The following is a 22,095-nucleotide window of genomic DNA, read 5'->3' as shown; positions in this document are numbered from 1 at the left end:
CTTGTACCTCTATCTTAACCAGGAGGAACAGTATTCTAGACCAAAGCGATTCTCCTTTTAGTAATGGATCTGTACTGCCTCTAGCAGATTAACAATCAACTGACAGCTACAAATAGTTAAAGTTGAAACATTGCTATGCATCAGCTAGCTGAGAATGGCCAGTGATAAATTGCTTGAGAAGCAGGCATTTCCTCTTTTGCAACATAACAATACACAATAATTGGATGCTTACAAACATTACCTAGACTAAAAGTTTTCTTGTCTTTCTTATTTTATCATGCAACATGACTTTATTTGTCAGGTAGGTGGCACAATTTATTTCATTGCAGAGAACTCAGGAAGTGTGAAAATTCTCTGAGGATTGGGCTATTTAATTCCTTGTTTGTATTTATGAATTCATCTGTACTAACAATATAAAACAAATTCATAATGAAGAGATGTATAAAGCAATAATTGCATTTTTTGTTAACCAAAATGTTTGTGTTTAGTGTTCCAAAGTATCCTGTGCATTAGTTGCTCCGCAAGCATTGCACAAAAGATTGAGGAGAATGTCCACAGTAGTCTCAAACTTGGTCCCCGTGTAATTTCAACAAGAGAATATCAGAAGACTGGAAGTACTTGGAAATTAGAGTTAATTTTCACTATGTTCTTATGTTACAAGATATGCAAACAAATTTATTTTTTTGATGCACCTGTATATGTGATGTCACTTAATGCAGCAGTTGTCGCGGTAATAGAAATAGGTGCAGAAACTCCATTCCAGGTGTTCACCAAAGAGAAGGAACAACAACTGAAATCTTATAACTATGTAGGACAGAACTTACAGTTAGCAAGTTGTAGTTGAGTTGATCTTCTATAAATCATATGTACAATCTATGCAAAAACACGATATGGACCAAGTCAGTTTAGAATTATTCCAATCAACTGCTTCTCCAGTTTCAAATATAGCCAAACTATTCAACTTACTGCACAAATGAGCAAATAGGGTATAAATTTAGGACAATATCATCACATATATCTGATTTAGAGAAACTGGTGTGCAAATTTTGGACCATGTTATCATACCTATGACTTACAGTAGCTATATCAGTTCATGCCCTATGGAAGATTTGAAAATTGGAACAAAAACTGATTTTAGATGTAAAAGGGTAAATAAAAAAAGGGTAAATAAAAAAAAAGTCTAGGTTTGAATTCAAGCTTTCGCAACCAACGGTGGCTTCATCAGGAAAGAGGGAAGGAGAGGGAAAGACGAAAGGATGTGGGTTTTAAGGGAGAGGGTAAGGAGTCATTCCAAATGCGGGAGCGGAAGGACTTACCTTAGGGGGGAAAAAAGGACAGGTATACACTTGCGCGCGCACAGGTAGAGGATCCTGTATGAAATCATGGCGGTGAATCGAGGAAGTACAGTACATACTGACGAAATTAAAACGAGCTCTAACATGGAAATTAAGCGTTTCTGGACACATGTCTACATAACGATCTTTTCTTTATTTGTGTGTGAGGAATGTTTCCTGAAAGTTTGGCCGTACCTTTTTGTAACACCCTGTATCTTAGAGTGTGTGTGTGTGTGTGTGTGTGTGTGTGTGTGTGTGTGTGTGTGTGTGTGTGTGTGTGTGTGTGTAATATGCACAATTATATACTATATGGTGCTCCAGTAGGCATGCAAAAACATGCTTATATTCAAATAAAATGATGGCAGTGTTTCAAAGGAATGGGTGAAGAACTTTGAGAGATATACAATTTTGAACTAATGAACTTATGCATCTTTATTTATATAGATGAAAATAACAATTCTTTTTAAATAGCATAAAGTTGGTTTTGAATTGTGTTAATGAACTTGTGTGTTCCTATGAGGCTTTGTACTACTAAGATGTTCAGTGAGAGGAAACAACTTAGATGCCTATGAATGAAAGTATCTCAAATTCTCATGAAAAAACCTTCTCCATTGTGCCTCACATTGCTGCATTATGATATCTCAAGAGTGTTCGAGGAACTTTACGCACATTTTCTGAAACATGCGGAGAGTGGCATTCATTGTCTGATTTCTCAGAGCCAGTATGTGGCGTATTGTTGTATTCTGAGAAATATACATTGTAAGATAATTTACTCAGCGCAGCTCCTTTTCCATATAACATAGCTGTTTTAATGCTTCTTTCTTTCTTATTTCTAGTGAATAATTATTACCATCATTTACTAGTGTTAATATGTTTAGTTCATTGTTGATGTGGTGAAAACTTCTACATACCAGTTTCGCACGAGACTAAAAATTTTGATATTATGATTTAATTTATGATACTTTAATGGTTTGCTTTGAGATTATTGTAATAATTAAATGCTTATTCATTCCAGAGATTCTTGGGGTGGCCGAAATCGTCCTCGCACTGACTATCGGGACTACAGAGGGGGAGGTAGAGAACGTTACAGCCCAGTTCGAACACATGACATTTCACCACCAATGAAACGTGTTCGAGCTGATTGGTATGTCAGAAAAAAAGTTGTTTAAATGTTTACATGAATTTATTTTTGAAACAATAACTCACATTAAATTATAAGAATGGGAAATACATAATACTGCATGAATTTTTCTAATCATCTAAATAGTATGCAGGGTGCATCACCAAAATACCGACATTTAAATTTCCTACAACAAATTCTTCTGCCAGGGGTCATTGTTAGTGCTGTGCATTGCCAGTTGTTTCTAGTAAACAATCCAGATCTCCATATGACGAAGGTGTTGAAATGAAGTGCAGATTATGATAAATGAATTGTGATCAGCAGAGGTCTTTGTGCTACCTACTTGGCCCTAGGTATACTTCTCTTCTTTTAACTACTGAGACTTCATGGCATTTTTGCGAAATACAAGGTGTACCTGTGATCATAAAGTTTTAATCATGTCCCTGAAAAAAAAAATCAAGGTGCAACCATGAAACTTGATGATTATGTCAGTCCTCCGCTTATTCCCTTTTCAGTGTGGCACATTTTTCCCAACAATTGATGAAGGCCTCAGTTGTAGAAGTCGCAATTTTTGCTTTTCAGTAAACATTCAGACCTTGAAAGTCATCTCAGCATTTTCAAAGTACCTGCTGCACAAAGCTTTCTTTGTCCAAGGAAACAGCACTGCTCATAAAATACATGAGATGAGAAAAAAATTTGCTGGCTCAAAATTATAGTGTGTGACTGTATCCTGTTCAGAAAGATCTATGTTGTTGTAGTGGACAAAAATACTCCCCCTTGGATGGCGTCTAGTGCTGCTTCATCCTGAGAGCCTCCCATAACCTGATCAGGAAATTTCACTAATATGCGCGTGTGCTCGTTTGGCCCCTTAGGAGCATATTAGCTATTAGCACCGCACCAAAACTACCCCAAAAACACACACCACTTCGCCCACTGGTGAATCCATGTTTCCTCTGCTTGCTTTGCTTATGTGTCCCAGGGTTACAGTGGTACACCAGGCACTTGGATAAGGTGATTAGGTAACTAAAGAAATTCTTTGGATTGGCCTGACACAGCTTCAACATTTGCCATTGCTGCTTCAGTTTGACAATTTTTTCTGAACAGACATTAACGTTCAAGGAACCCAATGAAAATCCACCTTTGTCATGTTCAAAATGTCTGCTAGGTGTGAAAAGCTGATCCATGGCTTTTTCATCATTTTCACTGTCACTTCAATTGTGAAATGCTCATCTTAAGAGCACCAGAACCTCAACTTCTCTTTGGTTTCATGTTTTTTCACAGGAAGATAATATGCCAATTTGGTCTTTGTCATTGATATCTGTGTCCTGGTTCAGTGTTACTGTAGATTTCCACCAACTCGGAACAGATTGTTGAACCATTACTGCCCTTAAAATGCTGAAAATAAATTGAATTGTTGTGCAGTAATCCACTATATCATTGGGGTTTGCCACTTTGTTTTTGCTTCTCTAACAGCACACTGCAGCACTGTGGCATGGGGATTTCAGCGTGTATTAATAGTTTTGTACCTCCAAACAAACAGAACAGTAATGGCAAAAGTTATTTCTAAGTATAATTAAAACTTTGTGATTACCACACATATTTGGCTTCAGAAAAGTAAAGTGAAGGTTCCAGTGTACTGACAAGGAAGCTTCACTTGAAAGACCATATTGTGAGGAACTTAAAAGTCTCAGAAGAGTTCAGGTGCTCATTCTGGAGCATCCAAGGCAATAATGTTCATTAATAGATCATGATGTAGGGTGAATTAGGTTCTTTTCTGATGAGAAGAGCTTTATGGTAGTCACACAAACCAATTGGAAAAATGCCTGCTGGCTCATACGCAATATATGAGATGCCTTGTTGTCAAAAAAAAAATTCCTGCGAGCTTACAGATGGTAAGTGTTGCCCAGGTAGGGGAGTAATAAAAAAAAGCCTGTTTCAAAAGCAAATTTATTTTAATGCTATGTAGAATGTTGCGAAGCTGTGGATGGAAGCAATTGGGTCCATGTTTTCATGAGCCATTTAGTAAAAAATGGTAAGTTTAATATTTTTTGCCTAATAAATTCTGCCCCTGCCCCCAATAGTCCTGATTTAAGTCTCTTTCTATGAACCTTAGTTCAAATGATCTTGAAATCCTGGTATCCCATTATTTAGGACCACCAATGAGGCAGCATTTGCCGATATCAATACAGTATATGCGCACTGTAAATCTAATTGGAGGCTGTTATTCAAGCTAAAAGGGATACACTGAATGATGGTTCTCTAAAGAGAACCTCCTGCCCCTTGTACCACGTAAAAGCCTTTTTTGTAATATGTAATTTTTTGATAGTAATTTTTGTTAAAGAAATTGGTAATTTGTCTGGATTATGGTGAAGCACCCCGTGTGCATCCACCATTTTAGTGCCGATCTGTTTGCTTGTACTGTGTGTCTTTTTTTGCAAGAACTGACAATGAAGCCTATTTTCCCTCTGTGGTGCCTACAACCTTTTTGCTAGTAGATCCTTTCTTCAGTGTTGTGTAAGAATTATTGAGGTGAAGGTTAAGTCGTCAACCCTAAGGTTGGTTTGATAAACACTGCAGTCCTCTGCTAGGCAAAAGTGCTATTGGAAGTGGTATAGTCTTACTTTTCTCTTAACTTTGACTTTCTCTGACTTACTTGGTTGTAGGGGTTCTACAGTTTAATTTGGACAAATGACCATTACATGGTTTTGCATTTTTTACATGTGCAAATCTGTTTTGAGCAGTGGGCCCCAAGCCATTGCAGTGTGGACCTTAGGAGCTTTCCCTCATTGGTGACACCTTGGGAGGACAGCAAATAAAGAGAACTATACATTTGTACTTCCCTCAGTTTCTGGTTTCCACTTGGGCTAATGATGGTCCTTTCTATCTCCTAAGTTGACTGCCTTTGTAGAAAATGTTGAAAATGCGTCCAGAGAAATCTGTTCCTCTGAAGGTTACGAAGTGGTTCCGTTTTTAATTAAATAGCCACTCCTACCCTGTTGCAAGCATTATTCTCCTGCTTGGTGACGTACCTGTTCGTTACCATAACACTTCATAAGAGACGGAAGGTGGGACAGGATTTATTTTTCACTGGGACCTGATGCTGCAGGCAAATGGGGTATTAAGCAAAATCCTGGAGAAACAAGAAGTCCACTTGGTACGCTGTGTGCATTGAGGCCCACCAGACAACAAGGGTGACAACAGAGCATTCATCTTCACTTTGGAGGGGCTATTCACTTACCAACTAAATAAAAATCGTGATCTACCATTGTGCTGTGAAACTACTTTCACACCCAATACAGTGCTTGAAAAGTCAAAATTCTATGTATATGCCTTCCTGTTGTACAAACAATCCTATTTGTGGAGATCACAGTTGGCTGTTTCATAAATTTTTACCATGTTATCAACTGCCTTTCTGTGTCATTTTGGCAGATGATCACCCTTTCTACAATTCTCGAAGCGTGCTGACCTGATTTATTCTGTTTTTATATTTGGATGTGGGTAGCTATTTCTTTTGCTGCACCTGATTTTACTTTTTAGAAGTGTTCCTTTATATAGCAATCCTATGAAGGCAAGAAGTTAAGGTTTCTGTATTATTGTTACTAGCTGATGCCAAAATAACAGTAGTACAGTGTTTCGTGCTTCCTCAGTGAGAGTGAGTGATATTCCCATATCTTTTAACACTGGCTGTTACTGATTTTTTTTGGTGGTTGGGTGGGGGCGGGGGGGTGGGGGGGGGGGGAGGGAGATAGGAGATAGGGTGTTAGGCGGGATGCCCGCTGTCATGTGCTGAGTGTCAGGGGACACTTGAGTGTGCCCACTCACTTACCTACCTGATTATTGCTCTCCCCTTACTTTAGTATTGTTGATTGCATTGATGTCCATTGTGTTTTGGTCTTTTCAATTTATCTGTTACAAATCTCCTCTCCATCTAGTGAGGTACTTTCTACACATGTAGAATGGTCAGTGTGGATCAATTTTGGGGGAGGTGCTTCCCACAGCAGATGAGGCCTGGGGGCTATTGTCTACTCATCAAATGGAAGATGGGCCCAAATCCTATGCTTTTACATCACCTTAAAATTTTTCTTGCCTCTGGCATCAGTGTTGCTTTCAGTACCTCAGTTTTACTGTCCCTACTTTGCAGTTTAATCAAATTTTGGATTGTCTGTGATGACTCCAATTGGATTATCCCTTGATCATGGTACTGATGACCTCACTGTTTAGTCCCTAAAAGGGGTATTACACGATGATCCACTGCGAACGGTACTGGTCTAGCGCGACAGCCAACTAGCGGTAAAATGGGTGAAACGACACATTATCCATGAGCTAGAATAGAGAGCAGTTCAAAACTGATACCAATCCACGCATGCACAGTAGACAGTGATAACTTTTACATCTGTAGAAAGGGGTACCGCAGTGCTTTCTGCTTGTTATTTGGTTATTGTTAGGTGGCTAGTTGCTTATTTCAGATTTATGTGTTGGGGATTTTGCGCATTTTTTTCAGTAATTAAGCTGGTATAAATGCTGGTTTTGTGTGTGTGTGTGTGTGTGTGTGTGTGTGTGTGTGTGTGTGTGTGGCTGTTTTCTATTGATTGCTCCGTAAAAGAAATGGAATGGCGCAAAGAGGCGTTAAGCGTCCTAATTCAGGTATACAGTGAGGAAAGGTGTGTGTATGACCTGCTGTATCGTAATAAGGCACGTCGGCAATCATTTATTTCCGAGTAATATGCAAATAAAGTTACATGGTGATTTTCGATTTGTATCGTAATGCCTTAGCTTATGAAAGTTCATGTTTGGTTTGATTGCATCTCTTGCTTTATTTCAGCATGCCAGGAAAGAGCAACTGGCAATGAAGGTGAGAGAGCTAGTGCAGTTTCGCCCAGTGTGACGGGCAAGGACTGCAAAAGTCTGAACTGGCACATATATATTCCATACACGGAAAAATAACACAAGTGCACCTCGAAGTACTGGTCCTTTGAAATGTTTCAAATTGCAGTGCATATATCCACACAAATTTTCGAAATGGTGGGCTGCGCTATTCTGTGGCTAAAAACCAGACTCTTAAAAGATTTCCCAGATGCCAGGAAACGTAATGTTACAACCAGCCTGCAACATAATAGGGCATGTACTGGTATTTTATCGTGATCTAGGCTGGTATGATCAAAAAACATTTAAACATACGATAGAATTCTTACTTTCGAGAAGGTGAGATAGCCTCTCTCGTGAGTGTGTCACACTTGCTAATTCCATCTTTTATCATAGACAGGAGCATCTCAAAATATCGGTTTTCATCGTTGTTCTGTTTTAATTGGAAGATTTACTGTCACTGCAAGGGCAATAGCTCTGAAAACAAGTGGGTCCTCCATGTGCAAAATGCTGTATAAATGCAAATTTAGATGTACATATATCTGTGTAACCAAGTGTTGTAATATAAAACTAAACATTCTGCCTTAATTCATAACAGTAGTAACCTACATATGAGAATAACAATTTCTTAATAAATAATGATAAAAAATGTGTTATGAAATAGGAACCTTGAGCTCACAGAAATAATTTGAGTGAATAACGTTCAATATATCACACGGTCTCCCTTGTGTTTTGCACTGTAGAACAAATGACTTTCCAAGAAATCAGACAGTTTTTCCATTTTTTTTTTTTGTTTCATGTGTTATTACCATCTATTGGACATGTGCACCAGGTATATCCCATGTGGATGATACAATATGTCGACGTGAACCAGTCTGTAGTTACAGATATGCATGCTTGGGGCGCTTGTGAATAGGTGTACGATTAAGGTGCATCATGTAACAGGGGATTTAACTCCCTTTCCCACTAACCAACTATCTAAACAACCACTTTTCATGAGGTTTTCTTCAAGAGATATAAGACCATGCATGAATTCAACCTCATATTTATTGATGTATTGAAAATACGTGAACAGGCTCTTTATAAACCTTCAACTGCTTTGGATGAGTTTCCGGTTTCCCTCTCCCCAAAAGCAGCTCACTTAATACAGTTACTTAAAAAAAAAAAAATTATGTTAAGTTAATCAGCAATGATACACTACTGGCCATTAAAATTGCTACACCACGAAGATGACGTGCTACGGATGCGGAATTTACCCGACAGGAAGAGCTACTGTGATGTGCAAATGATTAGCTTTTCAGAGCATTCACACAAGGTTGGCACCGGTGGCGACACCTGCAACATGCTGACATGTCCAAAGTTTCCAACCGATTTCTCATACACAAACAGCAGTTGACCGGTGTTGCATGGTGAAACATTGTTGTGATGCCTCATGTAAGGAGGAGAAATGCGTACCATCATGTTTCCGACTTTGATAAAGGTCAGATTGGTCGAGATCCAATTACTGTTTACAAAATATGGAATCAGTGGGTTCAGGAGGGTAATAAGGAATGCCGTGCTGGATCCCAACGGCCTCGTATCACTAGCAGTCGAGATATGACAGGCATCTTATCCACATGGCCTGAGTCAACAGATGGGGACGTTTGCAAGACGACAATCATCTGCATGAACAGTTCGACAACGTTTGCAGCAGCATGGACTGTCACCCTGCAGACTGTGGTTGCGGTTACCCTTGATGCTGCATCACAGACAGGAGTGCCTGCGGTGGTGTACTCAACGACGAACCTGGGTGCAGGAATGACAAAACGTAATTTTTTTTGGATGAATCCGGGTTCTATTTACAGCATCATGATGGTCTCATCCATGATTGGCGACATCGCTGTGAATGCACATTGGAAGCGTGTATTCGTCATCGCCATACTAGCGTATCACCCAGCGTGATGGTATGGGGTGCCATTGGTTACACGTCTCGGTCACCTCTTGTTCACATTTACGGCACTCTATGTTAGAGTATAATGACTTTTCTGGAAACTAGAAATCTACTCTGTAGAAATCAGCATGGGTTTCGAAAAAGACGGTTGTGTGAAACCCAGCTCGCGCTATTCGTCTACAAGACTCAGAGGGCCATAGACACGGGTTCACAGGTAGCTGCCGTGTTTCTTGACTTCCGCAAGGTGTTTGACACAGTTCCCGACAGTCATTTAATGAACAAAGTAAGAGCATACAGACTATCAGACCAATTGTGTGATTAGATTGAGGAGTTCCTAGATAACAGACCGCAGCATGTCATTCTCAATGGCGAGAAGTCTTCCGAAGTAAGAGTGATTTCAGGTGTGGAGTGTCATAGGACCGTTGCTATTCACAATATACATAAATGACCTGGTGGATGACATCGGAAGTTCACTGAGGCTTTTTGCAGACGATGCTCTGGTGTATCGAGAGGTTGCAACAATGAAAAATTGTACTGAAATGCAGGAGGATCTGCAGCGAATTGATGCATGGTGCAGGGAATGGCAATTGAATATCAATGTAGACAAGTGTTATGTGCTGTGGATACATAGAAAGATAGATCCCTTATCATTTAGCTACAAAATAGCAGGTCAGCAACTGGAAGCAGTTAATTCCATAAATTATCTGGGAGTACGCATTAGGAGTGATTTAAAATGGAATGATCATATGAAGGTGATCGTCGGTAAAGCAGATGCCAGACTGAGATTCATTGGAAGCATCCTAAGGAAATGCAATCCGAAAACAAAGGAAGTAGGTTACAGTACACTTGTTTGCCCACTGCTTGAATACTGCTCAACAGTGTGGGATCCGTACCAGATAGGGTTAATAGAAGAGATAGAGAAGATCCAACAGAGAGCAGCGCGCTTCGTTACAGGATCATTTAGTAATCGCGAAAGCGTTACGGAGATGATAGATAAACTCCAGTGGAAGACTCTTCAGGAGAGACGCTCAGTAGCTCGGTACGGGCTTTTGTTAAAGTTTTGAGAACATACCTTCACCGAAGAGTTGTTATTGTTTTCAGTCTGAAGACTGGATTGATGCAGCTCTTCATGCTACTCTATCCTGTGCAGGCCTCATCATCTCTGAATAGCTACTGCAACCTCCATCCTTCTGAATCTGCTTACTTTATTTGTGTTTTGGTTTCCCTTCTAAGATTTTTGCTCCTAACACTTACCTCCAGTACTACATTGCTTATCTTTTGATGTCTCAGAACATGTCCTATCAAACGATTTCTTCTTCTAAACAGGTTATGCCACAAATTTCTTTTCTCCCCAAGTCTGTTTAGTATCTCCTCATCAGTTATACAGTATACCCAGACAATCTTCAGCATTTGTGTGTAGTACCACATTTCAGAAGTTTCTATTCTCTGTTTGTCTAAACTGTTCATCGACCGACTGATGACCTCAGATGTAAAGTCCCATAGTGCTCAGAGCCATTTGTTCATCAACCATGTTTCACTTCCATATATGGCCATATTCCATGCAGATACTGTTAGAAAATTACTTCTTCAGTTAGTCATGCTGGGATGGTTAGGATGTGTGCATGCTGTTTGTGGATGCAAGAGGAGTTGGCTATACTTTTGGCTATGGTCAGTCACCTTCAGGCTGCTGTCTCATGGCGTAATGGTGGTGGAGAATCTGGCTTGTCATGTGGGACACCTCAGAGATGGCTTGTTTTGCCCATGGGCTGCACTTCTGAGACACATTCTAGTGTACTTGCTGCAGTGGATCCGCCCTCACAGCAAGGTGAGTGGCAGGTGGCAACACGCTTGCGGTGCTCAAGATGAAGCGCCAGTGTGGAGACTGGTCACCTGGCCTCGCTCACTCACCCTGTGAGTGGACAGGTCGCCACTCCTTATGCGGGGTTCAGACAGACACTCAGGAGGAGTGGTTACTAATTGTCTGGAGCTCTACAGTTAAGCACGTTATTGCAGCATTTCTCCCGGAGTTGATCGGGTCCTTTGGGTTGGAGCTGAGTGGAGGGTCTCAACCAAAAGCTTCATCTGCTCTGTGATGGTTTTGGCTGGAGATTTCTAGACCAGCATTATCATATGAGGACTTTTAGAACTCCTCTTGATAGGTCAGTGGTGCACTACACAAAGGAAGCAGCTACTCGGATAGCAGTATGTGTGGAGTGCACATGAGAGCTTTTTAGGCTAGACGGTAGTTTGTGGTGCTCTGATGAACACTCACCAGTCGATATGCAGCAAGGGAAGTCAGATGGCATTCAGAGTAAAGAAACTTTTTGACTGTCAAAATTTTATCAGTAAACTGTCAAAGTACTTGTAATAAAGTTCACAAATTTACTGTCCTTCAGGTAAGTTGTCATGCTCAAATTATTCTTGGGACCGAGAGCTGGCTGAAACCCAAAGTGAAAAGCTCTGAGATATTTAGTAAGTCATGGAGCATTTATTGTAAAGACAGATTAGAGGCCATAAGAGGGGAGTGTTCGTTGCAGTTGACATAAATATTGACTCTATTGAAGTCGAAGTTGAGAGTGACAGTGAAGTTATGTGATCGTGTATCACAAGTATAGGTGAAACCAAGTTAATTGGTGGAAGTTTTTACCAACAACCTGATTTCCCTGTGACAGTTTTAGAGTCCTTCAAGAAAGTTTACTGGTAGTAGCGCATAAACATCCAGATCATGCAACACTAGTTGGTGGTGACTTTAACTTACCGAGTATGGACTGATATGTCTATGGATTCATTGTGGGGGAGGGGGATACAAACAGTAAGTCGTGTGAAACACTTTTGAACATTTTCTGAAAACTGTTTTGAGCAGCTAGCTCGGCAGCACACTAGCAATGGAAATATCTTAGACCTTATAGCTACAATTAGGCCTTTTGACAATGTCAGTGTAGGAACAGGGATTAGCAACAATGATGTCATTGTGTCATTATAGCAGTTATGGTTATGAAAGTTAATAAATGAGTCAAAAAGGCTAGCAAAGTATTTCTACTAGATAGACAAGATAATCAGTTGTTGCCATCTCACACATTGAACTGACATCACTTACTTCCAGTAAGATGAATGCAGAGGAATTATTGGCAAAGTTTAATCAGGTTGTGAATCATAGTCTGGAGAATTATGTACCTAGTAAGTGGATCAAGAATGGAAAAGACCCACCATGGTTTAATAATGAAATTCGAAAGATGTTGAGGAAGCAGATACTGTTTCACTCTCGGTTCAAAAGAGAACACACATATGACAACAAACAAAGGTTAGTAGAGATTTGTGTGTCTTTGAAAAGATTTACACATGAAGCACACATCATCTACCACTGTCATACCTTCGCAAAATATCTGCCAGACAACCCTAGAAAATTCTGGTCCTATGTAAGATCACTAAGCTGGTCTAAGGCTGCCCCTCAGTCCCTTGTTGACCAATCTGGTGTGGCAGTTGAAGATAGCAAAACAAAAGCCAAAGTTTTAAATTTTACTTTCAAGAAATAGTTCACACAGTTGAATCATTCAAACATACTGCCATTTGACCATTGAACAGACTCCTGTACGGATGCCACAGTAATAAGCATTCCTGGCGTAGAGAAACAACTGAAAGATTTGAAAGCAAATAAATCACCAGATCTGAATGGAATACCAATTCTTTTTTACACAGAGTGCTCTACGGTATTGGTCTCTTACCTAGCCTGCATGTATCGTGAATCTCTTGCCCAGCCCAAAGTCCCAAGCAACTGGAAAAAAGTGAGGTAAAAGAATGGACATGCAAAATTCCATATCAATGATATCCCTAATTTCGGGTTGCTGCAGAATCCTTGAACTTATTACGGATACTGAGAAGCTTATGTCCATGAATCACAGCATTGTTTTAGAAAGCCCTGCTTGTCCAAAACTCAGCATGCCCTTTTGTCACGACATGCTGTGAACTATGGATGAAGGGCAAAGGCAGATGCCAGATTTCTGTAAGACGTTTGACATGGTGTTCCATTGCAGGCTGTTAACAAAGGTATGAGCATATGGAATAAGTTCACAGGTATGTGAGTGGCTCAAAGACTTCTTAAGTAATAGGTCCCAATATGCTGTCCTCGATAGTGAATATTCATCAGAGACAAGAGGATCGTCAAGAGTGCCCCAAGGAAGTGTGATAGGACCACTGTTGTTCTCGTTACATGTAAATGATTTGGCAGACAGGGTGGGCAGCAGTCTGTGGTTGTTTGCTGATGATACACTGGTGTACAGTAAGGTATTGGGGGATGATTGACTGTAGGAAGATAGAAGACGATTTGGGCAAAATTTTCAGTTGGTGTGATGTCTGGCAGCTAGCTCTAAATGTGGAAAATGTAAGTTTGTGCAAGAACAAACCTGTTATGTTAGGTTACAGTATTATCAGTCAAGCCGTTTAAATATCTGGGCATAATGTTGCAAAGTGATATGAAATGGAGTGAGCGAGAACTGTTGTAGGGAAGGCGAATTGTCAACTTCAGTTTACTGGGAGAATTTTAGAAAAGAGTGGTTCATTTATAAAGGATGTAGGGTGCTGGTTCAACCTATTCTTGAGTACTACTCGTGTGTTTGGGATGTGCACCAGGTCGAGTTGAAAGACATTGAAGCCATCCAGAGGCAGGCTTCTAGATTTGTTACCAGTAGGATCAAACAACACATAGAGGTTACGGAGATGCTTTGGGAACTTAAATGGGAACCTTTGGAGGGAAAAAGATGTTCTTTTCAAGAAACACTGTTGAGAAAATTTGAGGAACCATCATTTGAAAGTGGCTGCCAAATGATTTTACTGCCGCCAACATACATTGTGCATAAGGACCATGAAGATAAGATACAAGAAATTAGGGCTCATACAGAGGCGTGTAGACAGTTGTTTTCTCCTCACTCTATTTATGAGTGGAACAGGAAAGGAAATGACTAGCAGTGGTACAGGGTACACTCTGTCATGTATCATATGGTAGCCTGGAGAGTATCTATGTAGATGCAGAAATCTGTATTTGATGTTAACACATTTCTATTTTTCAAAAATGCTTTTGTTGCCATTACCAGTTTACATTCTGTAACCCCTCCGTTTTACCATCACCTGTTATTCTGCTGTCCAAATAACAAAAGTCATCTGCTGCTCTAATTGTCCCATTTCCTAATCTTAATTCCCTCAGTATCACCTGATTCAATTCAACTACTTTCCGTTAGCTATATTTTGCTGTTGTTGATGTTCATCTTTTATGCTCCTTTCAAGACACTGTCCATTCCATTCAGCTGCATTTTCAAGTCCTCTGCTGTCTGTGACATATTATTCTTATAATATTTAGCTGGTAATATATTAATGTTACTCTTTTTGCTATTTTCTTAACTATAGAATGATGTATATGGCAGGAGACATTTTGAGTATAGTTACTCCCCTTAACAATCAATTTTGTGCAGTGTGTGTTCATTAGTTGAGTTACATAAATTCTTAATAATATCTGTAAATTTACCTTTTATAGAATTTGTTTGTATATGCTCCATTCAGTTATTTCAATGCATACCTCATACTATGTGAACTCACTATATAGCTTCATGTTTTGTTGTATTTTGTTGAGAAAAAAACTTATTTATTCTCAATAAAGATCAGGGGCTGACAAAAAGCGGTGAGTTTGGTTTTCAAATAGTTAGGTTTATTCTGAATCTGGAGGCACTGTTTACACAAGAAGTCACTTGACCAAGGAGCTTCTAAAAACACCTAAGAGTAAAAGTGCAAATGTTCTGACTCAAAAAACAGATAAACAAAACATTATGCTCACATATGATGTTGATTAATAATTTAATGCACAACTTTTTTGAAATACGTTAATAAAAACAATTTACTTTAACATGTTATTTTCGTTCTGTGATTCATTTCACATATCATTACTCGTGCATAAAGTTCTCATATCCTATTGTGTTACCAGTCCGCGTCATAGATGAGCAGTTTGTACTGTTTGTGTAAACTTCATGGAGCGTGAGCTTTTATGTGGCTGGCAGAGACTAAACTATTTGATTTTTAAGTAAATGTTCTGTTTGACTCACTGAATTTTTGTAATGCAGGAACCTTTGTATATCAACTTCTCACACTGCACTTTTACAAAAACTAATTTATCAAGTAAAATAATTGCATAAAATAAATATGGAGCTAAAGCATTGTTTATTTAAACAACAATGAAATAAGAGTTTTCATACTTTCTCGAAGGATCTGTTGTAAATACATTTCTCGGATTTGCCGACGGATCATATTGTGTAACTCACACACTATCTCATCGATGCAACTATTTGACATCATCAGGTGGTGGTACCTACTGCTGTCTCTGCTGCAAGGCATGACTGACGATAATCGCATGACGTCGTCGAAATTTATCATGCCGGGAGCAGGTAACATGCTTGTGCGGGAAGACGCTTGTTGTTGGTGGAAAACTGTGCTGCAGGTGCCCCCTGCTGGGAGCCGCAAAAAGGCCATCTCCACTTGAGCTATGCCAATGACCACACTGCTGGACGCTCCTGTGATTAAAGGCCGAATTAAATCTCAGTAGTGCATTGCATCACGCGATTAATCGGATGTTCTTGTTTTCCCCATTTTTCATTTAATGGCAGCCAGTGCTCGATTCTAGGCAGTGCTTATTTGAAAAGCTGCATCCCTGTTGGTAAGATTGTCCGCCGTACAGATATGTATGGCCTTCTTAACAACACAGACCCAGAAAGATAACTCTGGGGATAAAGTTTCAGTTTTCGTAAAACATACGAAGTCCCACATCCAGGCAATGCTCCGCTACTGCAGATTTAACAGGTTGCCCCAGGCCTGTATGATGATGGTGTTTGACTCGATGTTTCACCCAGTTTAAAATTTTCCACATTGGCATAGGATTTTATACACACCAAGTTTCCTAAGGCCAAGGTCGTCTTTGAGCACAATAAACTCCACATTTTTTCTGGCAGCCAAAGAACTCACTTGATACCCTGCCTTTGTGAGGATTCTTTATATTCTTGAAAACATGCTGCTAAAATATGGCAAGAACGCTGTTGCAGTTAGTGCCTCTGCATCTTCACATACATCTCGGCTTAGAACGGAATGCATGGCGTATCTGCCTATTGGAATAGCCATTCTATTGGAATATCATTCTTAGGTGCTGTAGCTCACCAGGTAGACTGCCGGCATCTGAGACCACATGTGTTCTTTGCACTAAAGAGCATAAGACTGTACCATGTTGTGCAGGGTGATGACAATTTGTGACCTGCAAATATAGTTCTGTATGAGTTGATTTCCGATAGATGCTATGTCCCAGTGTATCATCAACTTTTCTTCTGACAATGACGCCCATGAATGATAAAATGACATCCATAGAAAGAATCCTCAGAAGGCACAAAATCAAGTGTGTTCTTCAGCCACCAGCAAAATTGAGGAATTTATTGTGCTCGGTCAAAGACGACCTTGGCCTTAGGAAACGTGGAAAATCTTATATTGGGCAGACATGTTTAACTGTGTTAGAACATTGCGTTGAGCATCATCGTCATAAACACCTGACGCAACCTGATAAATCTGAAGTAGCGTAGCATTGCCTGGACGTGGGACTTCGTTTGTTTTACAAAAACAATGTAATTTTATCCCCAGCATCATCTTTATGGGACTGTGTTGTTAAGGAGGCCATACACATACATACGGCGGACGAACTTATCAACAGGGATTCAGGTTTTTAGCTAAGCGCCACCTGGAATCCAGCACTGGCTGCCATTAAATCAAAATGCGGAAAACAAGAACAACAGATTCATTACGCGATGCAATGCACTACTGAGATTTAATTCAGTCATTAACCACAGGTGTGTCCAGCAGCACAGTCATTGCTCATAGCGCACCAGGAGTACCACTTCCCTCTAACTACAAGCGTCTTCCCCTGCATGCGTTTTGCCTGCTACTGGCATGATAAATTTTGATGCTGTCTCACGATTATCGCCAGTCGCGCCTTGCAGCAGTGACGGCAGCAGCTACCTGATGATGTCGAGCAGTTGCATCGATGAAATATTGTGTGAGTTACACAATATGATCCGGCAGCAAACCTGAGAGGTGTATTTGCAACGATGAAATAAAGGTTCATTGTGTCACGGGCAGGTGTTACCCCACAGTAATGAGCTTCTCAAAGGCCTAAACAGCTGCATCAGATCCCAGCTAATCTCTTACTTGATTACTAATTATCTCTTGGACAACTGTGTCCATACGAGATTGTGCTGATAGCTCGTAACCTGGGTCATTTTCTTGTACGGACTGTAAATTTTTTTCTCACCGTGCCCGCTGTTTATTTTATTTTGCTGCTGGTCCCTTGTACGCATGACAGCACGATCAAGCAATAATGAAGGAATGAGTATGGGCTCACAGTTGTGAAACAACAATGGAGTGGTGCAAATTAATTTTATTTGTGGTTGACACACCTTTTTAGGTAGGTGCACCCACTTGAGGTTTAAAAAAACCAGGCAGAAAATTTAGTTTAGTAAACTTAAACTAATAAAATTTCTGGTACGTGACTTTAGGAGGCAAAATTCCAATGCTGTTAATTTAAATACTTAACAGTAGAAAAAAATGATTCTCCCTTTTGGAACATTTTACTTCTTTATGGAGGAAGGGATTCGTTAGGGACTTGGAAGCTGGTGGTTAGATCGCTCGGAAACCAAGTTAAGAGTGTCTTACCTGTTATGAGGACGAGAGGGGATATATCTGAGTAATCTCACTGATTTGTAGACTGAACATGTAAACTTCAAAAGTAAGGATTAATATTTTCTATTTTTAAATGTTCATTTGCAGTACTGGGAATATTGCACTTTCTAGACAGTGTTTGCCAGCCATTCTCTCTCTTTGTAATTTTAACAGTGTTAATTAAAATCCAGTTGGACCTGCTGTTTTAATACTAAATTGCCTTAACTAATTTTGCTTTTGATGAAAAGGGATGAAGGTGTCAGCCCCTAGGAGAACGCAGATAAAAATGTGATTTACATTTTTGTATTGTTTCTTTCCCCACAATATTAATCCAAAACTCTGAAAACTGAATCATTTACAGATGGGAGCTCAAGTATTTACCACTAGGAAAATAATTCAGTTGCTAACTGTGCTTAAAGAGTGATTATTCATTAAACTTCAAATATATTACTGATAAAGAAAATTCCATTCCAAGCCTTGATACACATTCCTTTAGTATTATTCTTCAGATTTCAATGTATTCACAGAGAAAATACGTGGCATATGTATCCAACTTAAACTCCGAAATTTTTCTATTAAATTTTGAATTTGTAACAGCATTTTGAAATTACTTCATGCTGAAAATACTAATTTTATCAGCTATAATCATGTCCATTTTTCAAAATATTCCATCGGAGCAAATAGTTCTATAATTTTGGGTTCATCTTCTTCTGGCCCAGAAAGATACGCATTTACATCATTATTTAAAATTTTACCAGCACATTTGTGTTTGGTACGTCTTAAAGGGTAACACATGCAGGAAAGACCCATATTATAAGTGAAAGCCTAGCTTGTCTTGCAGGTAAACTATATGTATATTAATTAAACCTTAACTTTTCCTGTTTGCATGTTTGCACTACTTAACATTGATGTTGCTATTGGCTGACTATATCACATGTGCTATGCTTTGAATATCTGCTGTCAGGCTGGCGAGATCATGTGATGTAAGGTATGTTTGTCTGACAACTCTGCATCACAATCTTGATTTCAAAGCTTCGGAAACTAATGTGCTGTGGTTTGTGGAATTTGTATTTATACTTTTGTAATATGAAAAACATGCAGTGTACTGTTGCGATGCATCAAAAATGTTTCCAAATTTCTTTATTTATTTATTTTTGGCTGGGTTCATTTCCTAAAGTGCCACGAACTTCTGCGCCAGTGTATAAAACCTTTACCATTCAAAAGATTGACAGGTTTTAGAATTCCGGGGGAAAGTATACAGTCACTTAATACAGAAAGTGTGTGTTTTCTCCTGGGAAAAATGTGTTTTCACCTGGGAGGTTGTGTAGCTTTAACTGGGAAATCTGGGAAGAATCCAGTTTTTTTCCCCCCTCTTGGTCCGTGTATACCCCTTTATTTAACCCATTACTGGCCAAAACTCTATCGGATCATTTTTTGCAAACTTTTATACATAAATATGTTACATTGAGTGATTAATTGAATAAAAAGTTGTTTGAAAATTTTTAGTTTGTTAGAACTAAAACTACAGACTGTCCCATTTTTGGGACATTGGCCAAATGCGCTATCCAAATTCACAACCTTATTCTCCATGCATAATATTGTAAGAAACAACACAAACAATAAATAAAGAATGTTTTAATATTATTGAATGTCTATTCAGTATGAAATGAAGCAAAACATGTGCGTGTACACCAACATTGCACCTATCACAGATTTTTGTTGTTTTTTTCTTGCAGTAAGCATATCTCTTCTGTGTTTTACTTGGCACAATGAAATGATTTCCTGGATCGGCCACCGCCATTTCTTTGACCTGATCCTCGTCCTATAAAGTGATATCTGCTTGCCAGTAGATCTGTGCCACCCATATGGGCATTGTATTCTCCAATAAGATATGGCATTGTAACAGAGATTTCCTTTTTTTTTTTTGCCCATGAGTATCTTTTAGTAGAACTCAGAGGAGTAATAGTACTGTAATTTGTCACTACACATACTGGTTTGTCTCCACTTCACAACCAGAACTTTGTTCTCTTTGTCAAACATGTAGTCATGGAAACCTCGTTCCTTTTCTTTTGCCATTCTTTCGGAGTCAATCAAAGGACATGCATTAGTTCGGATCTCTCTTATTGTTCCTGTAGCTTTCATTTTACTCTTTCCAAGTGTGATCAGTGTGTCAACACTGAAAAAGTTGTCAAAGAAAAGCTTATAATTCGGATACTCTGATTCTGGAATCATGCTGGTTAGTTCATTTATTACCCTTGCACCTACTGGCTTCTGTTTGTTGTCAGCCTTGCCACAGTATGGCGAAAAATTATAAAGAACGCCATTGGAACTTGTAAGACACCAAATTTTATATCCAAATTTGATAGGCTTTCCCCTCAGGAACATTTTAGCTGAATGTTTGCCATAATAACGTACCATCATTTCATCAATTGAGAGTTCTGAATGAAATACGCCACATTTACCAAATTCCTTTTTCAGCATTTCAATGTACAACCTCAGTTTGTTCGTCTTGTCGTTTCTGTCTATTTTGGAATTGTCATTGAGATAAATGAATCTCTCTATTTCCCGAAACCTATTTCTTGACGTGGAGTTGAAGACTAAAGGAACACTGACTTCTGGAGCCTGTTCCCAGTACATATTCTCATGGGGGAGCTTATGATAACCACTCAGAAGTAGTATGCAAATAAATGATTTTAGTTCTTCTTTGGTTAGCAGAAAATTTATTTTGTTATGTTGGCAAGCATGGATTTCGCTTTTTTCGATAATAGTATCCATTAGTTTCTCAGAAAAAAATCCTCAAACACCTGGGACACTGTCTTATTTGCTAGACATTCCACAACATAATGTTCGTTGCTCTTCCATGGTTCACTAGTGTTTGTGTATGTTGGTTGACATTTATACCATTTATATTTTTTTCTAGATAACGTACCATTTTCTGCTCTATCTCCTAATGCTTTCCCTCTTTTGGCTTCTGCAGGTACAACTGTAGCATTAACTTCATCTCGACTGATTATGAGCTCTAAAGTGCCGGCTACATCTTGTACAACAGACTCATTGTTCAGTACATTTTTGTCAATGTCTTCTTCATCTGTTATTACATCTGCATTGGGTGGAATTATCGCCAGTTCTACATCATCATCTTCATCATCACTCCTTTGATAGTTCTCTAGTTCTGCTAGAATTTCTTCAAGTGTAAGTCCACATGGCATGTTTTTATCCTGTTGGAATCGTAAAATTCGAATGGAATATGGGAAAAAAGCAGACATAAAGAACGTAAAATGCAATTCTTCTCTGTATAATACATGTATACAAGAAAAGGGCACATCAACAATAAATGATAGTGTAACAATGCCATTGTTCCATTATTGGGACGCATAAAATATATCGATATTGCACTTACTTGAAAAAATCTGACATATACTTAATTTTACACGGACATCCATATGTTCATAACAAACACTCCCAGACACCTAAATCACAACTTATTGTTGTCCAGGAACTACCAGCAGACATACAGTGCTGCCAACTGCGAGAACAAAAAATTGGCAAGTTTATAATTTTCCTGACGTGCACTCTAGGAAGCCAGCTCCACCGACTGACTCCGAGCACACATGCTTCGGAGGAGTGACAGGCACAGGTAGGGGAACAAGTCGTACGTGCTTCAAGCAGTGCTGGCTCTACAGTGGCGCTCGGATGCCAGTTTACACTCCAAGTGGTGTCAATTGTCTCATATATTGACCTCCATACCAGCTGTCAGTTGCTATCTATTGCACCTCTAAAAAGTAAAAACATGAACAGGGATGTAACAAAACTGAACAGTATTCATGAAATGGAAATTAATAGTTTTATGTTGAGTGGTGGTGCTTATTGCTACTACTCCCGTATTAGTTCTCACAGACAGTTCGAAATTAAAAAGAGGAAGTAGTAAAACTTAAATTGTGACAATAATTCATGTTGCTATTGTGGCTTTAGTCATGTAGTGGATGTGGGAAATTCTTTTTTGTTTGCCATTCGTAAATGATTGCCCACCAGGGTAAATGGTACCAGGGTGTCACAACTGCCTGTATGGTTTCAAAAACAAGGGAATCAATGCCAAGAATTCCTTCAGTCAATGA

At 39.2% G+C, this 22,095-nt stretch overlaps 1 protein-coding gene across 21 annotated transcripts in view; it reads left to right on the top strand.

The window, feature by feature from the left end:
* The window catches only part of LOC126361861 (serrate RNA effector molecule homolog), a 195,827-nt gene that overhangs the window by 28,714 nt on the left and 145,018 nt on the right, over window positions 1–22,095 (top strand). For all 21 annotated transcript variants that reach the window (XM_050007828.1, XM_050007841.1, XM_050007839.1 and 18 more), the window contains one exon: window positions 2,350–2,478. In XM_050007828.1, coding sequence (XP_049863785.1) covers window positions 2,350–2,478 — 129 coding nt within the window. The remainder of the gene's footprint in view (window positions 1–2,349; window positions 2,479–22,095) is intronic.

The sequence above is a fragment of the Schistocerca gregaria genome, chromosome 1 (assembly GCF_023897955.1).
Source record: "Schistocerca gregaria isolate iqSchGreg1 chromosome 1, iqSchGreg1.2, whole genome shotgun sequence".
NCBI lineage: Eukaryota > Metazoa > Arthropoda > Insecta > Orthoptera > Acrididae > Schistocerca > Schistocerca gregaria.
Note: the sequence above shows the minus strand (reverse complement) of the source record. Positions and strands in the feature narration are given on the sequence as shown.